The following is a 19477-nucleotide window of genomic DNA, read 5'->3' as shown; positions in this document are numbered from 1 at the left end:
AGTTTGAAATAGGCCTTTACTTTTTTATTTTCTACTTTTATTTAATAACTTGATAAACCCAAAATATTTTAATATTTGTAATTGTTTTAAATCCAGTGTGTGTTCCAAGTAAGGACTAAATTAAAAAAAAAAAAACTGGCAAGATAAAAACTTCCCAAGAATTTTATATTTAATATATAGTATGATATTTAAATATTAGCAAAAAAAATAAAAATCTGAAAATAAAAATTAAAATAAGCAAAAAATTTTTTTTTTTACAGGTTTATATATACAACATAAATAATAACAAGTCTTTAACAAATATTTTCATATATCTACAATTAATTTATGCATAATCTAAAATTAATTTATGCATAATCTAAAACTAATTTATGCATAATCTAAAAGTAATGATTAAAAATCATAAAAGTCTTCAGCATTCAATACAAAAATTTGAAATAAATAATTCTCATATCTCACCAAAAACATTCATTTTATACAAGACTTCACTTGAAAATAATAATCTTTGATATTTTTTGAGATTCTAGAAAGATTTTCATCTTTTTACAACCACTCGGCAAGGAAAACAAAAATATTAATAAATAAAGCATGTAAAAAATAAACATAGTTCTTAAAAGTTTTTGGTTTTTAATTTATCTTTATTTTTGAATTTTGAAAAAGAAGTAACGAAACCAGGTTATAATCTTTTTAGATTTTAAATTCTTATATTTCCAGAAACAAGATTGTTGCTATGGAAGAAAACAGAAAGCAAACAATTCTCTTACTTCCCAAACCTTGTCCTGATCCAATCATTGTATGTTTAATTGTTTGGATACTTGTTTATTTGCATTTATTGTATATTTTCTTCCTCTTGTCATTTTTCTTCCTTTTCTTTTTATTATTATTATTATTATTGTTGTTGTTGTTGTTGTTGTTGTTGTATGTATCACATATCTCCTCTGTATACGAGTGTGTGTGCCAAAAAAAATGCAATGTGAAATAAAATAAATTATCTGAGGAATTTTAATTTATTACTTGTCTTTAGAATTTAAAGCCAGTAAAAGGTTTGTTTATTGTTATTTTTAATGCATTTTGTTTTACAGACTTAGTATACAATAAAAAATAAAAACAACAATAATAAACAATTACAAATTTAATTTTTTTATAGTAAATAGTTCTATTACCAAAAACCAAACTGCTGAATCATTTTCACTGTCTTATCATAATTTGCAATCTACTCTACAGCAAGCACACTACCCAGAAATTTTTGTAGAAAAAGTTTTAGATGAAAATCAGGTGACTTGTCTAATTTATGATAATTATTTTTGATTTAGTGCATTAAATAATAATGGAGTATGATATAAATTTTCTATAATAACTATGTATTCAATATTTACTCATAATTCAAAACATTATATTGGTTGTTCACACCAAAGTTTTAAAAGCTTATCATTTTAATTTTCATGTACCATTTTGAATTTGCAAAAATATTTAAATTTTAGATAAATGCTAAACTTGCTGCAGATGAAGAGGAAATTAACCATAAAGCTCTTCTTGAAGTAATTCTTATTCCTTATAATAACTAAACTCTGTGTGTTGTGAGTGTGTTGTATGTGTGTGTGTGTGTTTATGTAGCATTGTTAGTAGTTAGGTATCTTCCATATTGTTATGGCTCATTAATATGACAATAGTAAAAATGTGTATTAAATGTATATTAGTAAAATAAAAATTGAAATAAAATAAAAATGTATGTTAAATATAAACAAATAAACCTTTGTGAACAATTTATATTTTTTGTTCGCTCTTTAGTTTAGATTGTGAGCTGTAAAGCAAACACCTCGAATTTATAATTTAGTTATAATTTTCTTTTTATTTATAAGTTATAATTTTAAGGTTTTAAAGGTATTTCAAAGGTATAGAAAATATATTCTTTTATAGAGAATTTATAGTGCAAACATGCTGGCCAGTCTTAATAAAAGTTTTTTGATATTTCAAAAGCATTAGTCCTTGCTTCACTACTTTTATATAATGCCTGATAGAATCTTTTTGTTATAAGGGTTAGCGAGTCAAATTAAGGGTTAATAATTTTTGACTACTTTTATATAATGCCAATGAAGTTAAATGACAAGATAATGACAAAAAGATTACCAATAAAGATAACAGTTAATTAATTTATTATTAATTAATTATTTATATAATAAATATTTAATATAATAAATATTTATATAATAAATATTTATATAATAAATATTTAATTAATAAAAAGTTATCATTTCTACATAATGACAAATTAAATGACAAAAGCATATAATTATTGAGCAAACTGATATTTTTTAAACTCAATTTTTATTTTTTGACTGTTTTTACATCTAACGCCAAGGGGGCTATGATTTATTTATTTTAATTTTGTTTAAAAAAATGAGTTGCTTCTAATAGTTATTCAGTCAACCGTTTAACTTCTTAAACACAAGTCTTGGCAAACAAAGCAGCTGCTCTGAGAAACAATTAAAGACAATACCCAATATAAAATAACCATGAAATACCAATAATATGAAAATTTGATTAAGCAAAAAGGTCTAATGCGATCTCTAGATTTAAAAATCCTAAAAAACTTAAAAATCAAAAAATAAAACAAAATCAGGATTTAATCAAAGAGAGTTATGGAGAGCTGAGCTATAAAAAAGAGAGAAATAAGAACAGAATGACAAGAATAGGATGATAAGAATAGCATGATAATAGGATGATAAGAATGATAGCATGGTTAAGAATAAGGTATGATTAAGAATGATGTTTTATTATAGAATTACAAACTGTAGCAGAATTTCAGAAAGAAACTGCCACAGAGTTTTCAGATTTACATCGATGTCAACAATCTCAGTAAATAATGAATGGTTGGAAGTTCTTTTGGATTGCAGCAGCCAGATGAAGTTAACATGAAGTTGCCTAAAATTAGTGTTTCTATTTAGACACCATTCTCAGCTTTTACTTGGCTATCAAATCCAAGAGGTTTTTTCAAGGTAGAGTTCAAGGATATTTTGAGGGAAGGTAAGATAAGAGTTAAAGGGAAGAGGTTAAGTAAAAGACCCTTGTTTAATACTATTGGCCTATAAATGACAAATCACACTCTTTGTACTCTTTGTTTTGGAGAAATTATTTTGATATGCCATACTTTACTACACACTTTTTTATTAAATTTTTAATTATAATTATGTTATATTACATTTATCTACGTTATTTATTTATGTTATGTTACATTTATCATTATAACTATGCTAGTGTTGCAATGCTATTTTTTGCTATGTTATAGTTGCTATAAAAATCTTTATTTCTTGCTTAAAAGTTGTTACAAATCCTGTTATTATTTTTTATAATTAGTTTTTGTTTTCAATATGAATTTCTAATAAATATTTAAAAAATTTTTAGAAGCGTATGAAAGAAAATAATGAGAGATTAGAAAAAGCTGAACTACGACATAAACATGCTCTCCACGAGATTCAGTTAAAACAGGTAATTGTTTAGTTATTAGTTTTTTAGAATTAAAATGCTAGATTCATCTAGTAATTAAAGCGTAAAAGATTTATTTCTGAACTACACCAAGCCAGCCCACTCATACTCCAGAAAACCATGATGGTTTAATACTTATGCATGGATTTATAACTGATTTCTAATTCTAAAAAACTAGCCCAAGCATCTTCCAGAGACAAACATCTTCTTCCATGGTGACAGTAATGGTGTTTTGGAAAATAGTCGTGCTTGATGACCGTTACACTAATCCTTACGGACTAGGCCCAATATTACCTAAAAACTTTGGCATATAAATTCGCTGAATGGTCACACACAAGCAGTGAAAATAATATCTTATGCTACAGATTAGGTTAACCAAGTCATCTGTGGGAGCTTAAATACATACATTTACTTGGGGTTCAGGTATAGATAGCCAATATATTAAGAACTTAGAATAATATACTTAAAATATTATGGCATGAATAGGATTCCTTTTTTTCTCTTTCCTTTCTTGGCTAAAACACTATATTTTAATATGTCAGTACCCTGTTGTACATATAAATAAATGACCGTTGAGTAAGTGCCATTAAATTTTAGAAAATTTTTTTTTGGAATTTTATCCAAATCTTAGAAAATTAGTAAAAGTTCCTAATAAAAATAAATAAATATATATATAAATATAGAATATAAATAAATGATAAATAAATGAATATAAAATGATGTATAGAATATTTTAATATTAAAAATAATTATAGAACCATGATAAAACAACTTTTTTGGGGGAGGGGGAAAAAGTTCTTATTAAAATTATTATTTGGTAAAATCCTTTGCAGCTATGACATCTTCTCCTTTTCATGAAGGAAAGTTCTTTTTTCGATGACATGCCAATATATTTCTCTAGATTGTTAGAATTACTAAGTGCTACTTAGTACAGCTTCTACTAAATAAAGAGTAAAGCTTATTATAAAATAAAATACAATTTTGCTTTTTCAAATAACCTGGCAATAGATTAGTATTAATCAAATTTTGAAAACCATATTTGGCCAAGAATTGCTGTAATTCTTATTCAATTTTGCTCATATGAGTCGCTGACAATAATTACATTTTTTTAATTATCCTATAATTAAGATACAAATCAGAGATAATAAATAAATTTCTAAAAATAATTATTTTTACTTTAACCAGTATTTATTTTTAGAGCGTTTCATCAAATACTCTTAGAAATTAATGATCTCTAAGGCTCTTGTTTTTAGTGATCTCTATATATATATTTTTTCATGGCATGCTGTTAATGCATCTGATTTTTTTCTCAAAAAGATGAGATGCATTAACATGTAAAGCTAATTGCCTCATGCCAAATATTTAGGTCCTTTTTATGGACAAAATATTTGGCATGAGGCAATTGGCTTTCGCTCTAAAACTTGTTTTGATTCTGCCTCACTGTACCTCACATGTCTTATATTTTATTATAGCCTTTTATTTCTAGTCCTTGTCCTCCTAGCATGTATAACATGTATAAGGGTATAAATCATCTTGACAATACAATCTGGGTTGAAATTGTCACCAACACTCTGTTGCAAAAATTATTACCAATGCTCTGTTGCAAAAATGAGGGTTTATCCTCTAAGATCTGAAAGGTGGACTTATCAGAGAATCAAACTAAAATGAAATGTTTGAAAAATTATAATATTTTATTACAATTCTTTATTTATAAAATGAAAGTAATCTAAAAACGAGCAGAAAGGTTAAAGAGAAGAATTTTCTTCCAATCATTTACACCCATTTTAATCTATTTTACTTCATGGTTTTAGTTTCTTAACAGGATGGTAAGACTGAAATTGTAGTTTATCCAAGGGTTGTCTGACTGTATCATTACACTATCATTATTAATAGCATTCCTAATTAACAGTTTTTGAGAAGCATAAATGTTGGATTTTTTTATTTTAATTTTTGGGTGCGTTCTTTACAAAATTTGCTTCGATACTTCAATTCCACTTGAGATTTCTTGTTGCAAATAAGTTGTGTTAGTAACTGTTGCCTACTGTTTGTTTTCCATTATTTTACTTTTTTGAGCATTTTTTCCCTTAACTTATAATTATTAAATAAATCCGAATAAATTTAAAAAATTGTAAATAAAATTAAAAAAAAAGAAGTTAACTAAATATATACTTTAATAAAGTCTGTTTTAAAAGAAGTAAATAAAAAGATATTGATTTAAATTTAAAAACTTATTTAAAATTGAATTAAGTATATATTATCTAAAGTAAATATTTTTTTTAAGAAATTATTTTTACAATTTTTAAGTTTTTTATTGGGAGTATAAAAAATTTTTTATATATACTAGGTTTTTGAATTTTGGGTGTTTAAGGAGTTTAAAATTTAAAAATTAACAAACAACAGCTAATTATGCAAATTATTACAATAATAATTATGCAAATTATTGATGTGTCTACAAATTATTTTGTAGCAAAAAGAAGATCTAATAGGAGAACTGGACCATCTTGAGTTGAAGGAGCAACTTAAAAAGAAAAATATTGCAGTAAATGTATATATTTTGTTTTGAATTCAGTTTTTTATTTTTTTTTATAAATATTCTTAAAAAATTATTTGAACAAATATATAAGGTTTTTAAGTTTTTAAATTTTTAATTTATAGTTTTTTACAAATTTCGTTTTAGAACAAGGTACCACTGTATCAACGGTTACAAGATTCAAAAATGAAACAGATGAGTTTAGAACAGGCTTTTGAAAATGCATACAATCCAACAGCAGGTTTTTTTAAATCTTCTTTTAATTTTAAAAAATTTATGCATTCTCCAAAATTAAAAAAATGATAAATAATAAAAAAATGAAAAAATTAAACAGGGATTTTTAAACATTTTGATTTTATGGTTAAGTTGTTTTTAGGAATACTTATGGAAAGCTCTTTTAAACCATTAAATGAGTTTGACAATTCTTCTGAAGGTAAAAAATTTTTTTTTTATATATTATTAGAATTTTTTAAAAAATTTTCGTTTTTTAGTGATTATGTTTTTTTTTTTTTTTTAGGCACAGATAATAACATGGTTAGTGGTTATTATTATTATTATAGCATATAATATTATTGGGTGACAGGAATAGTGTCGAAAAATGAACTTCAGAATAGTGTTGAAAATATTGAAAAGGCATAATGTTGCAAAAAAAAAGAATAGTGTCACAAATGAGTTTAACAAATAGAGTCGAGAACAAAGAAAGGAATAGTGTTGCAAGTGGTAAAAGGAATAGTGTAGTAAATATTAAAAAGAATAGTTTCGCAAATAGTAAAAACAGAATAGTGTCATAAGTAGTAAAAATTATTTGTATTTTAATAGTTTTTTGAATACTAATTAAATAAATAAGAAAAGGTATTTAAGAAAAGAAATTAAATTAAAATTGGTGATATAAAATTAGATTATTTAGAATATTACACATGAACATGAATATATGTAAATTTTATAATAGCTTATTTAAAATTGAAGGAATTCCTTTAATATACTAATAAAAAATAAATTTTAACAAAAACTGTTTTTTAATTATTTATATTTATCTAAACTTTATTGAAATATTTTATACTAATTATTAAATTCATTTGCGACACTATTCGTTTTTTTTGTTTTTCACACTATTCACTAAACTCTTTTGTGACATTATTCTTTTTTCTATTTTTGACACTATTCATTAAATTCATTTGCGGCACTGTTCATTATTCTATTATCCAACAAATAATAGTGTGGCAATTTGCTACACTATTTCTTTTTAACTTTTTCGACAATCAAATTTGTGACAATTAAAATTTTGCGACAATCAAAATTTTGCATCATTATTCCTGTCACCCATATTATTCATTTGGTTTTGATACTTGGTTATATTTATTTTGCACATCATTTTAAAATAAAAACTCGAGAATTTTTAGAATATATTAATATAATTTATTAGATATATTTATACTTTCTACGAAGAAAAAGCAAAACCAAAAATTAACACAAAAATTTTTTTTATTGTTTTATTATATTCAATGTTTTTTATATATAGTATTTATGGTTATTCTACTTTACAGTCCAAAAATGAATTTCTTGTTCAATTTCTTAAGCTTCAAATATTTCCTCAAAAGATCTTTTTGTTATTTTAAAAACTGACCTTATAAAATGGTTTTTAATTGTTATGAGAAGATCCTTTAACCATACTAAAGTTGCAACAACTTCTTTAGATATTTCATCAATTATTAAGAATAATCAATTCCATCAATTAGTTGTTTTTGTTAAAAATTAGAACACATCAGTGAACCTGACATCTAACAATGCAATAAGCAATCAAATAACATAAGCAATTTGATAGATCAATTACTTAAATAATAAATAATGATAATTAATAAAACAACTGCTTGAACATTTAACTTAATTTTTAGCTTCCCAATCAAAGTGAAAATGAAGTCGAAAAATTGAATGAAGATAGTTTACCAAGTATATTATTGAGTATCTATTTGCTTTTATACAGTTTTTTTTTAAAGTAACATCATATATTCTGTAACAGAAATCATCATAAGAAATAATGAAAATTTATCATTTGTTGAAGCAATATTGTTCTTAAGGGATGTATTTAGTTTTTGCAATTACTTTTGAGCCAATCATTTCCTTTCTTTAATAAAATTTTGAGTATTTGCTCTTAATGTTTTTTATTAGTGATGTTTTAACAAATGACACAAAACTTTTTGTAGAGTTCAAATTCAAAGATTGTTGTTGTTAATTGTTGATGTTGTGGACGTATATCATTTACATATTTTATGACAATTTATGTAAAAATAAATTTATTAAGCATTATCTACATTTTTATGTTGACATGTGCATATGCATACCAGAATATGTTAAACTGGGTAAAGTTAAATGCGGAAGTGGTGTAGTGGTAGTGGTAGAGTGTAGTAGGCTCACCTCATAAGCGAGAAGTTCCGAATTTGATCCCCATTACCTCCCTGGTAGTACCATGCTAAACTTGTTTCCACGCAGCAGCCTTGTTGTCAAGGTTCATGTTTCGGAGTTATAGAGTCGGGAGAGGGTTGTAACTACAATTCAAGTAGCGCCCGATTTGAAGTGACCTTCATGGCCTTGGGGAAATGAATTAGCATAAAAAACTGTTTTTAAAATTAACAAAATCATTACAGTTAAACTAAAAAGTTAATGCATGACCTGTATATTACTTTTATATTAATTTGGTTTGTTTATTCCAGTACCATTAAGTCGTCTTGAAAAGTTGCGTTTGCACATTAAGCAACAAAAAAAAGATCAATTAAAAGGTATAGAAGGTAATTTTGTTTTCAAGTTTTTTTATTTAACTATCAAAAGTTTTTAAAATATTGGTTTTTAAAACCAAAATAAAAACAAAATTCTTAGTTTTCTCTTTTCTATTTAAACTTCTTCATCTTTTTAAAAGATTTAGTTGTGAATAAAGCTCCAAGTTCTGATCAAAATGAATCAAATTTATCAAAAAATGAGTCACAATCATCAAAAACAATTGCAACCCATCAGGCTGATAGTTTACAATCCATGAATATTAGTTCTGCTTGTGAAAGGTAAGAGCCTAATTTTGTTAGCTTGCATTTTTATAAATAGGTTTTAAATGCAAAGAATTGTGTTTTTTAGACTCAAAGTTTTATTTTAAGTTTCCAAAATATGTTTAGACGTTCATGGACATCAGTTGAATTCAATAGTTGTTCTAGACATGCGCCAAGTGTAGGTATTTATAATTTTTAAATTTTTTCTGTAATATTTAAAGAAATCTTTTAAAAGTTTATTAATGTAAAATAATTAATGTTAAGACCAATCTGCATCATCCAGTGAAAGAGGATTATCCAGTGAAAGAACATCATCTAATGAAAAAACGTCATCAAGAGTAGAAGTGTCAAATGAAAAATTAACTTCAGAAAAAATTAATTATACTCAGCATCTTCTCGAACACCAACAGCAGGTTTTGAAGTTTCAAGAGTCTCTCCTAAAAACGCAAATTTTGAATACAGCTTTAACATCTTCTTGTACCAATCATGTTACTACTAGCTCAGATGCCATTACTCAAAAATTAACACAGTCATCTTCTAAGCTAAGTATGTCTTCTGGACACTCAGATAGTTCCTCTCTAAAACAATATTCTTTAAGCAAAATTGACAACCATTTCTCCTCTATTGGACATCACACAACATCACAACAAGCTAGTGAACACAGTGTAATTTTAGAAAAAATGACTTGTGAGGTTCAAATTCAAACTTCGTTTATAGAGGTAGATAATGCAACTCAAACTTCTTTTAATGAGAGAAAAAACAATTTAGAGTATAAAAATTTTAATGAAAGCAGTAAACTTCAAGAAAATACCCAAGACCATATAATACCTAAAGAATGCACTCTAGACTACCCAAAACACACAAAACAAAAGTCATCAGAAATCAAAAATAGTTCAAAGTTAAATAGTGATGTAGTCTCAGAGAAAATTAAAAATAAGAAAATTGCTCTTCGCCAACAGTATCCTGAATTATTCATGAAAAGTTCTACAAATCCAACAGATTCTATAGATCTTACAGATTCTACAGATCGAGTTCGAAACTACAAACAACACATCAAAGATCAACAGGTAAAGCTTAAATTGATTCGTGATTCTAAAAAAGAGAAAAAAGAAACAGAAATGGAAATACCCACGACTGATGAAACTTCAAAAGAAAAAACAGAAATGTCTCTACCGACAACATTTCTTGATACTAATAAAACAAAACAATATAATCTCTCTTTTTCTTTACACAGTAATATTGATAGAACAGATAACAATAAAATTGATATGCATAATATTACAGAAGAGTGTAAACAGTTGTCTCAACAATTAAAACAAACAAATATTACTGATAGTATTAACCACAAAAAATTTATTGATAAATGTTCAGTTAATGAGTTTTTATTGAGACAAACCAATGTTGACCCACTGTTATGGGAGGACCATTTAACCAATACTAAAGTTGGAAGAACTACTTTAGATATTCCATCAACTTCTAATGAAGCTGTTTTTGTAAAAAGTTATAACACATCAGTAAACCTGACATCTAATAACTCTAAGCAATTTGATAGATCACAATTGACAAGCTATCGTTCTATGGAAATGATTAATAAGGAAAATGATAGAGAGTATGATTTTAGTTTAATTGATGATCAGTTGAACAGTTTTGATAGTTGGTTAAAAAAGCATTGTTTTGCAGAAACAAGTCATTCAGTATTGTCTCATTCATCTCCGTCATTATCACCTTCATCATTTCAAAAAGTTGAAGTTGATTATGCGAAAGCTCACATGTTGAATTGCTCAGCCAATATGAGTTTTCAAGATTATTCTCATAATAATACACCAGATTATTTTAAGCGTGTTTCAGAAGATCCTCCATTTTCTCCCATTTATGAAGTAGAAGAAAAAACACCATTTAGAGAAAGTAAGTTGCTTTACATAAATTTTTTCAGTTTTTATGTTCTTCTTGTTAAACATCTGTAATTTTTTCAATTGTTTAAAACAATACAGTTGATTTAATTAACTTCACAACAGTGAAGTTTTTTATTTAGTATTGATATGTTTAGTTGTTTCTACTTAGGGATCGTCCATAAATTAAGCAACGCGATATTTCGTGAATAAACAAAACAAAAAATATCGGAAGTTTTCCCTCGCTGAGTCTTAAATTAAATAAAAAACTAAAATAGTTTGTTAAGTTTAAATATATATATATATATATATATATATATATATATATATATATATATATATATATTCATATATATATATATATATATATATATATATATATATATATATATATATATATATATATATATATATATATACATATAATAATTATATATATATATATATATATATATTTAATTTATAAATATATATATATTTTTTAATTTATATATATATTTGTATATATATATATATATATATATATATATATATATATAAATATATATATATATATATATATATATATAAATATATATATATATATATATATATATATATATATATATATATATATATATATATATATGTCTATATATATATATATATATATATATATATATATATATATATATATATATATATATATATATATATATATTGGACCATAGTGATCTATCATAGTATCAAAGTTGATATTATAGTTGCTAAGGATAATGCCCTTAGCAACAATAATATTAAAAAATTTAAAAGTTTCTAATTCAAAATATATTTAAAAATATATGCATAAAAACATACACAAAAAATAAAAATAATAATATAAAAAATCCACTTAGCTGTGTTTTATGTATTTATTTATCAACATTAACAACAAAAAATGTTATTAAAACAAATTTTGCTTTTTTAAAATTTAAAACCAAATTGGTAAAATGCTCACATTTTAGAATTTTTAAGCAAACAATAATGGTTGAATAAGGAAAAGAAAAATAATCAATTTTTCTGAAAGTAAAAACAAGTATTTGAATGCTTCTCAATTTGTTGAGGCAATAGACTAATCTGGTCTACATCTAGCAGACAATCTATATATGCTCATTGTATATCCATATATTTTCTATATTGCATTTTCATATATTGCGCACATCATGTTCACAGGTAAATATTGCCTTCATCATGTACACATTAGGTAAATAGTGAGACTTTAGAAAATCATTGGATTAAAAATTTTTTTTTAGAGAATTTTACATCACCAAGTTCATCATCAATTGGATCACTTCAAGAGCAATTCTTATCAGGTCCAAGCAGAACCAGTCAAAGTAGTCCTTCTCATACAGTGCATGATTTATCTGAAAAACATACATACAAAGAACCAAATTATGCTGACATAGGTACAAAACTGTTATCATTGAAAAATGATTTCAATCAACTTGAATATAAAGGTGATTTTATTCAGCTCCCTGCATATAAAGATGGTTTAAATCAAGGATGCGTGAATAAAGATAATTTTCATCAACCAATTTTTAATGAAGATAATTTTAATCAGCTCGCTGTTGTTCAAGATGATTATGATCAGCAATCTGTATATAAAGATAACTTTAATCAACAAACTGTGATTCAAGAGAATTACTACCAACAATCTGTTAGCAAAGATGATTTCATTCAACATTCTGTAAGTAAGAACTTACACAACTCCTATATAAATTTGAAAAAAATTAGTTCACAAATCAAAGACAATGAATCTATCGGTGAGTTTTACCCTTTGCAGCCAGTTCAACAGAGCTCTCTGTCTTATGTTGAAAATCAAGCATTGCAGTTATCAACAAATACTACTGATGTTGTTCAATTAAACTCTGACAAAATAATTAACTTTGAATGCAATGAAGTATTAGCTAGCACTCAACAAAAAGTGAGTACATTAAAAGCACATGACCCTGTTTTTATAAAGTTAGGTCAACCTATTGAGACAACAGATGGTTTCGAAAGGTTCTTACAGCCAGCTGTTATCAAAAACAGTAATGAAGGTTCAGAAACTTTTGAACTTCCACAAGTTAAAAAAGTGCTTACTAATGATAATTCTTCATTTTCTTCTAACGGTTCTCCATTGTTTTTACCAGTATCTTGTTCATATCAAAAGGATCTTAAATACTCAATAAACAATAGTGTTTCTACTTCAGTTGGTGACTCATCGTATGATGCAACACTGATATCAAAAAAAGGAACCTCCTCTGACTCTCCTCAGATTATCCAAAAAATCTCAGGATTTCAAACAAACATATTCAATGATCATAAAGAAATGAACGGAAAAGAGTTAAGTACTAAAGAAGATAAATTTCATCGTCTATCTCCACACAGTTCTTTCAAATATAATACTTTTACAACATTTGGACATGAAAGCCAGCAGGAGTCTTTTACAACATTTGGACATGACAGCCATCTTGAATCTTCTGAAAATAACAATGAGCATGCTTCATTTGCACATGAAAATCAGCAATGTTTATTTTATGACAATCATCCAGATTCATTTTTGAATCCAAGTTTAACATTCTATGAATTGACCAATCAAAATCACCAAAACGAATTGTCCAATCAAAAGGTCTACGAAACCAGTACTAGTTTACAACTTAATGAATTTAAGAATCAACCAATCAAATCAACAAATAACGTTTTAGAAACACAGGTCCAAAATAACGGATCAGTTGATTTAACAACGGACCTTGTTCCTGAAAATATTTATTCTTTTTCTTTAAAACATTTTGGTGAATGGAATAAAAAAGTTACTGAACTAGTCAACTACAAACAGTCAAATAATAATTCTCAACAGAATAATAAAGAAAGTGAAACAGAATCAAATCACCAATATGCATTAAAAAGTATTATGCCATATTTTGAAGATATCACGATGGATTTTACTGCACGCAAAATTAGTGGTTCAAGTTTCTCACGAGCGTCAATCAATGTAGAACAAGATAGTTTTATACCCCTTCCTCAACAAACTCGGAAGGGAGTTATTTCTGACTCTGTGCAAAATGTTTGTCTGACTAAAGAGCCTTTAAATGATGACAAATTTGTCAAAAACGCCTCACAGGATTACGTTAAAGGTTTGTTTAAATTTTAGTTTTAAAAAGTATAATTAAAACCAGCAGTAATAATGCAATGTGTCACCTTTTTGTTTTTTACTCTATGAAACTTTAACTGTACTTAACATTATCAAATCTCATTCATTTACTGTTTCTTTTTTTTTTTTCTAAATGTCAAATTTTTTTCTTTTAATTTTATAGACTACTCCCATCAAAATATTAATGTTGAAAGAACTACAGATAACAAAAGTTTACATTTAAATGAAAGTCGACTTGAAATAAGCAATACAAATGATGTAAGATTTTTTTTATTTGTTGTGTTGGTTTAGTATTATTTGTGGATCATTCAAAATCATGTTTCTATCACAAAAAAAAAGGGGGATTTTAAAATAAATGTTATTCTTCAAATAAAAGGTTTAAATTAGCCACTTGGATTGTTACCAAATTGTTTGCATTAGTACCAAATTGTTTGCATTGGTACCAATTTGTTTGCATTGGCAACCAACTTGTTAGGATTGGTACTAACTTGTTAACATTGGTACCAACTTGTTTGCAGCGTAGCAACATGTAGTAATTTTAAATTTTAATTTAGTTTACCACTGAACTCAGTGTCCTCTCAGATCTTGATCTTTCCATGATATCTGGATCAGTTGATTGGTCTTCTCTTGCACCATTTCATGAGTCTGGCTCATCAAGTCAAGAATCCTTAGAAAATATTTTAAACTATCAGTCAATCTCTCAAGTTGATTTGCAAGAAAAAAACCACAGCTTACAAGGACCTAATCAAGAATCTGAAGAAGTAGCCTTGACGGATGAATCATTATACCACCAAAATTTTATTCAAAATAGTAAAAAACCAGATGTACTATTCTACAATCAAGAAAAATTAGTGATAAATAAACACACATACCATCAAGAGCAGAGTATGAAAGAAAGTAATAAATTTAAAGACATTTTACAAACATCAATTAAAGAAAATAAGTTAAAATCAAATTCAGATAAACTAAAAAAAGCTGAACAATCAACTCAAATTAAGCTTGATAGTGGTAAGTGAAAGTTATTTATTTTATGTTTTAGTGTTTATAATTAAATTGTAAAGTGTATAAAGTGTTACATTTACCTTAGGTTACATAGTATTTCTTGTTTTTTTGTGGAACACTTTATGTTAAATTGCGCAATATTAATTAATGCATTTTATGAAAAAAATAATAAATTTTTTTAAAACGTAAAATAATAAAAGCTTTCAACATTTAATCTTTTTATTTTTTAAATCAATTGTTAAAGAATTATTTCTTAGAAATTCAATATTTTAGATGTTGTTAAAGAAAAATTATTTGAAAGTAAAAAAAGAACAAAGAGGTAAATATTTTATTTATAAATTTAATAATATTAATACTATTTAAATATTGTTCATAGGTCTTTTATTGTCAAGCCTCATTATAACTTTAATATATAGAAGTATCTATAAGTTGTATTTTTGGCCAATTGTCTGATCACAATGAAATAAGCTACATGTTTTTTTTTTTATATAAGCATTACACTTTTAAGCATACCTAAGCTTTTAGATTTCAGTAAAAAATAAACATAGATAAACATGTTGTTTCGCCTTGATAAGTCATTTAAATAGTTAACATTTTTTTAAATTAAAATTGTTTCTTTAATTTAAATCATTGAAATCAACAAAAGAAAAATATGTTTATGTTTATACAAAACATGTTTATGAATTGCAATGCAACAACTTCATGAATTTATTGGAGTCAATGCATAGCAAAACCTAGAATTCTTTTATATTAGACCAGAGTGTAAAGATTCAAAGAATGTCTATAAAAATAATTCTTCGAAAAGAAGCCTTTTGTAGTGTTATATCTCTCTCTCTCTCATTCCTTCTCTGTAGCCTCTTACTGGGCAGTTTATTTCATACTATATTTAAATTTTGTATTTCATTGTTTGACAAACTCTTTTTTATTTAGATTTATTAATGAAATAAACTTAATAATAAACAAAATTTACTAAAAAATATATATATACAAAAATAAATATATAAAAAGCAAATTCTTATTTCAATATTGTATCTTAACAAAGAAAAGTAAAATTCTTTAAAAGTCTTTAAAAGACTTAAAAAATTTAATTTTTAAAGAATCAAGGTTTTCATTATAGAAAAAATTTAATTTGTTTTAATTATTAAAAATATTAAGTAAAAATTATCTTAAAATCGATAAAAAAAAATGTAAAAAACTTTTACAAATTTTCTAATTAAAATGACAAATAAAAAGCACAAATTAAAATAAATTTAATTTAGTTATTTTTTTTTAATTTAATAATGATGTCAAAGTAGCTGAAAATTAGAAATGATTTTTCTTAAGTTTATACGAACAACTCCCTGAAGTAAAACAACAAAACGCTCTTAAAGAAAAAAATGAATTATTGAAACGAAACAGAGCAAAGATGAAAGAATATCATGAGGTATGTTGTCATATGTTAAAAGATTATTTAATAATTCAAAAAATATTTAAGAGTTATAAAATAATTCAAGTTTACAGAAATTTTGCACAAAAAACACCACATTTTTTTTTTTTTTTTGTTCAGTAGTATTTAACAAAAGCAATCTAACTATTAACAAACTAAAACATAATGGTATTAGTAACAATGGTAATGGTAACCATGGTACCATGTAAATATGGGTAGTGGTAACCATGGTACCATATCCCATTACTAGCATGTTACCGTGGAACATAAAGTAAAAATAAAATATTTTCACTTCATTTTTTACTTTAAAATTAAAGCTTCTATCAGAAGAATATCAATTTAGCAGGTTTATCAAATTAACTAGGTCTGGCAATATTCTTTGAACCAGATGATAATGCACGATTGTTTTGGTATTGCATCATAAAATCCAATACCAAACTAAAAACAATTTGTTATATCAAATTATATGAAAAGTTGTAACCATAATGAAAATGATTTAGCAAAAGTTATTTTATGTTTGAAAAAAGATGAATCTTTCAAAAAAAAAAGAGGATATTTTTCTAGCTATATATTCGAAAAAAAATTGGGATATTTTTGTAAAATAATTAATGAGATAAAGAAGTGAAAAGTGTTTTATGAAAAGTGAAAAAAAAAAATTTATTTTCAACAAGTTTCAGTTAAGTTTGTAAGGAAAATAAGATAATTTAAATCCAGCAGGAATGTGAAGTCATTGTCTGGGTCCATAAATTCCTAATTAAAAAAAAAGATAAAATCAGCCTAAAATCTTTCTTAACTAATAACTATATGTTTGTAAACATTGCATAATTTTGTTTTGTGGTTTGATGTAACTTATAGTAACAAAGTAACTGGCAAACCCTCTGACATATGTAAAATTTTCTATTGATTTATATATTTTAAAGGGTATGGCACCCAGAATATATTTGTAGATTATTTGCAAATTATTTAATTTTTATTTTATTTATTTCAAAATTACCATAAAGTCCATAAAAATACAAGTGTACATTTAATAACCCATGTCCTAAAATGTTTATATTGAAGAATACAAAAACAAGTTTTTGTACATATTGTTGTGTAAATGTAATCTAAACCAATGAATAAGAGCTACATCAGGCTCTATGTTGACACAGGTAAGCTGCACAAAGCAGCTAGTCAAGAAAGCTATGATAAAAATGTTTTAAAGAAATTTACAGAAGGTGAGTCAACTGCTTCCCGTGAAAGAGCGCTCCAGTGTTTTGTTACTCTATTTGTAAAAAAGTTTTCTCGTTCAATGCAACCTTTGATAAATTGAGGCAAAAGTCGCCGATTGTGTCCATGGAGATTATAATTAGTTGTTGAATTTATTAGGGTTTGAGGGAAATGAAAGTTGACTTCATCAATCTGGTGAGTAAATTTGAACTGTTGGATTAGGTCACCTCTTTTTCTGCGATCCTCAAGTGATGTTAGTTTTAGCATTTGTATTCTTTTTTCATATGGTAGATGTTTTATCTCAGATATTGTTTTCGTTACACGCCTTTGGACTTTCTCTATCTTCGCAATATCTTTTTTAGGTGAGGAGACCAAACCTTTACTGCAAAATCTAGACATGGACGAATGTATTAGGTTACATAAAACTAGTCTGCGACTAACCATTATAATGCTTGTTGTAATGCTCTGTACAAGGCCTTTGGCGTACTCTGCTAACAATATGCCAAAAATGTCTAACTTCAAATCTCTATAAATGCAAAACGCCAAGAACAAGCTCATTTTCAAAATGTTTTGTAAAACGTCAGTTTATAATTTGCAATTAGTAGATATTTTTATTTTTTATTAGGTAATTAATCTCAAAGACCAATTAAATAATTAAACTTTTTTTTAATTTAACTGATTTGCTAAAATCGGGATGTTCTTGATGGGCTTCTACGTTTCATAAGCAAGATTAGTATTCATGTTATTCCTTATCTTGATGACCAAAAAAACAGATCTGCTTTTATGAATATTATGTCGTACTTAAGCTATCTATAGATTTAATTAAGTTGCTTTTACTTTGACTAAATTATTGTGAGATTATCAACGATTATCAGATTCTCATCGGGAAAAATAATCATTTAACATAAGCACACTGTTTGAAAACAGGAAATATTTTTAATTGAATTCGTATTATTTTGTATTATTAAGTTAAAATAATCTGAAGTTAATTCATTTTATGATTACTGAATTTATTTTTAAAAACACGAATAACATTCAGTACAATGTTTCTATGGAAATAATGCCAGTTGTAATTTTTATATATGTAATTTTTTATGTGTGTTTATTTTTCATTCTGTAATTTTATATTAGTTATTTTTACTTTTAGAAGCTTCAGAAGACTATTAAAAAGCGTATCAAAAAATGATAAATAAGTCGGCTAACTGGGAACTGTGTCTTTTAAAATTATTTTTTTAGATTATTATAATTGTAAATTATTTAAGAATTAAATTGTATTTATTTTATAATTGTTTTCTTTTTTTCATCTCTTTATTGGCTGTCGAAAATAAATTGTATCTTTTACGTAGTTAAAATAAATTGACAGTAAGTAATCAATAAATGTTGCGTATTTATTAACTTTTAATTGACTTAAAAAGAGGTTTAGATAGTGGCTAAAAAAGATTTTCTTTCGTCTATAAAAATCAATGATTCAATGATATATATATATATATATATATATATATAAATATATATATATATATTTAAATATATATATATATAGATATATTTATATGTATATAAATATATATATTAATATATATATATATATATATATATATATATATATGTATAATTGAACCGAAATTAGATATCTAGTATATATAATAGAACATATGTAACAATTAATTGATAACTAATAGTTCCTCATACTTATCACAAACAGTCAAAGAAATAGAATAGGGGGAATTGATAACCAAGGCAAAAAGATATGTATATATA

The 19477-nt window shown here is 25.3% G+C and overlaps 1 protein-coding gene across 3 annotated transcripts; it reads left to right on the top strand.

Annotated features, from left to right (window-relative positions):
* The first annotated feature begins 901 nt into the window (after positions 1 to 901).
* Positions 902 to 19097, top strand: LOC100208035 (uncharacterized). 3 transcript variants are annotated; one of them, XM_065787467.1, is made up of 19 exons: positions 902 to 1043; positions 1148 to 1275; positions 1482 to 1538; positions 3403 to 3486; positions 5951 to 6022; positions 6161 to 6254; positions 6390 to 6446; positions 6531 to 6547; positions 7906 to 7960; positions 8722 to 8796; positions 8925 to 9063; positions 9172 to 9227; positions 9310 to 10950; positions 12206 to 14068; positions 14249 to 14343; positions 14640 to 15093; positions 15361 to 15406; positions 16411 to 16510; positions 18867 to 19097. In XM_065787467.1, exons 4-19 carry the CDS (start codon positions 3409 to 3411, stop codon positions 18903 to 18905), a joined length of 4881 nt encoding a protein of 1626 aa, XP_065643539.1. In that variant the 5' UTR covers positions 902 to 1043; positions 1148 to 1275; positions 1482 to 1538; positions 3403 to 3408; the 3' UTR covers positions 18906 to 19097. The 3 variants fall into 3 exon arrangements, with proteins under 3 accessions (XP_065643539.1, XP_065643540.1, XP_065643538.1); XM_065787468.1 differs by having other exon boundaries at positions 5951 to 6028; positions 8722 to 8787; XM_065787466.1 differs by having other exon boundaries at positions 5951 to 6028.
* Positions 19098 to 19477: the final 380 nt, after the last annotated feature.

Source organism: Hydra vulgaris, chromosome 01, assembly GCF_038396675.1.
Source record: "Hydra vulgaris chromosome 01, alternate assembly HydraT2T_AEP".
NCBI lineage: Eukaryota > Metazoa > Cnidaria > Hydrozoa > Anthoathecata > Hydridae > Hydra > Hydra vulgaris.
This window is presented reverse-complemented; position numbering and strand designations above follow the sequence as displayed.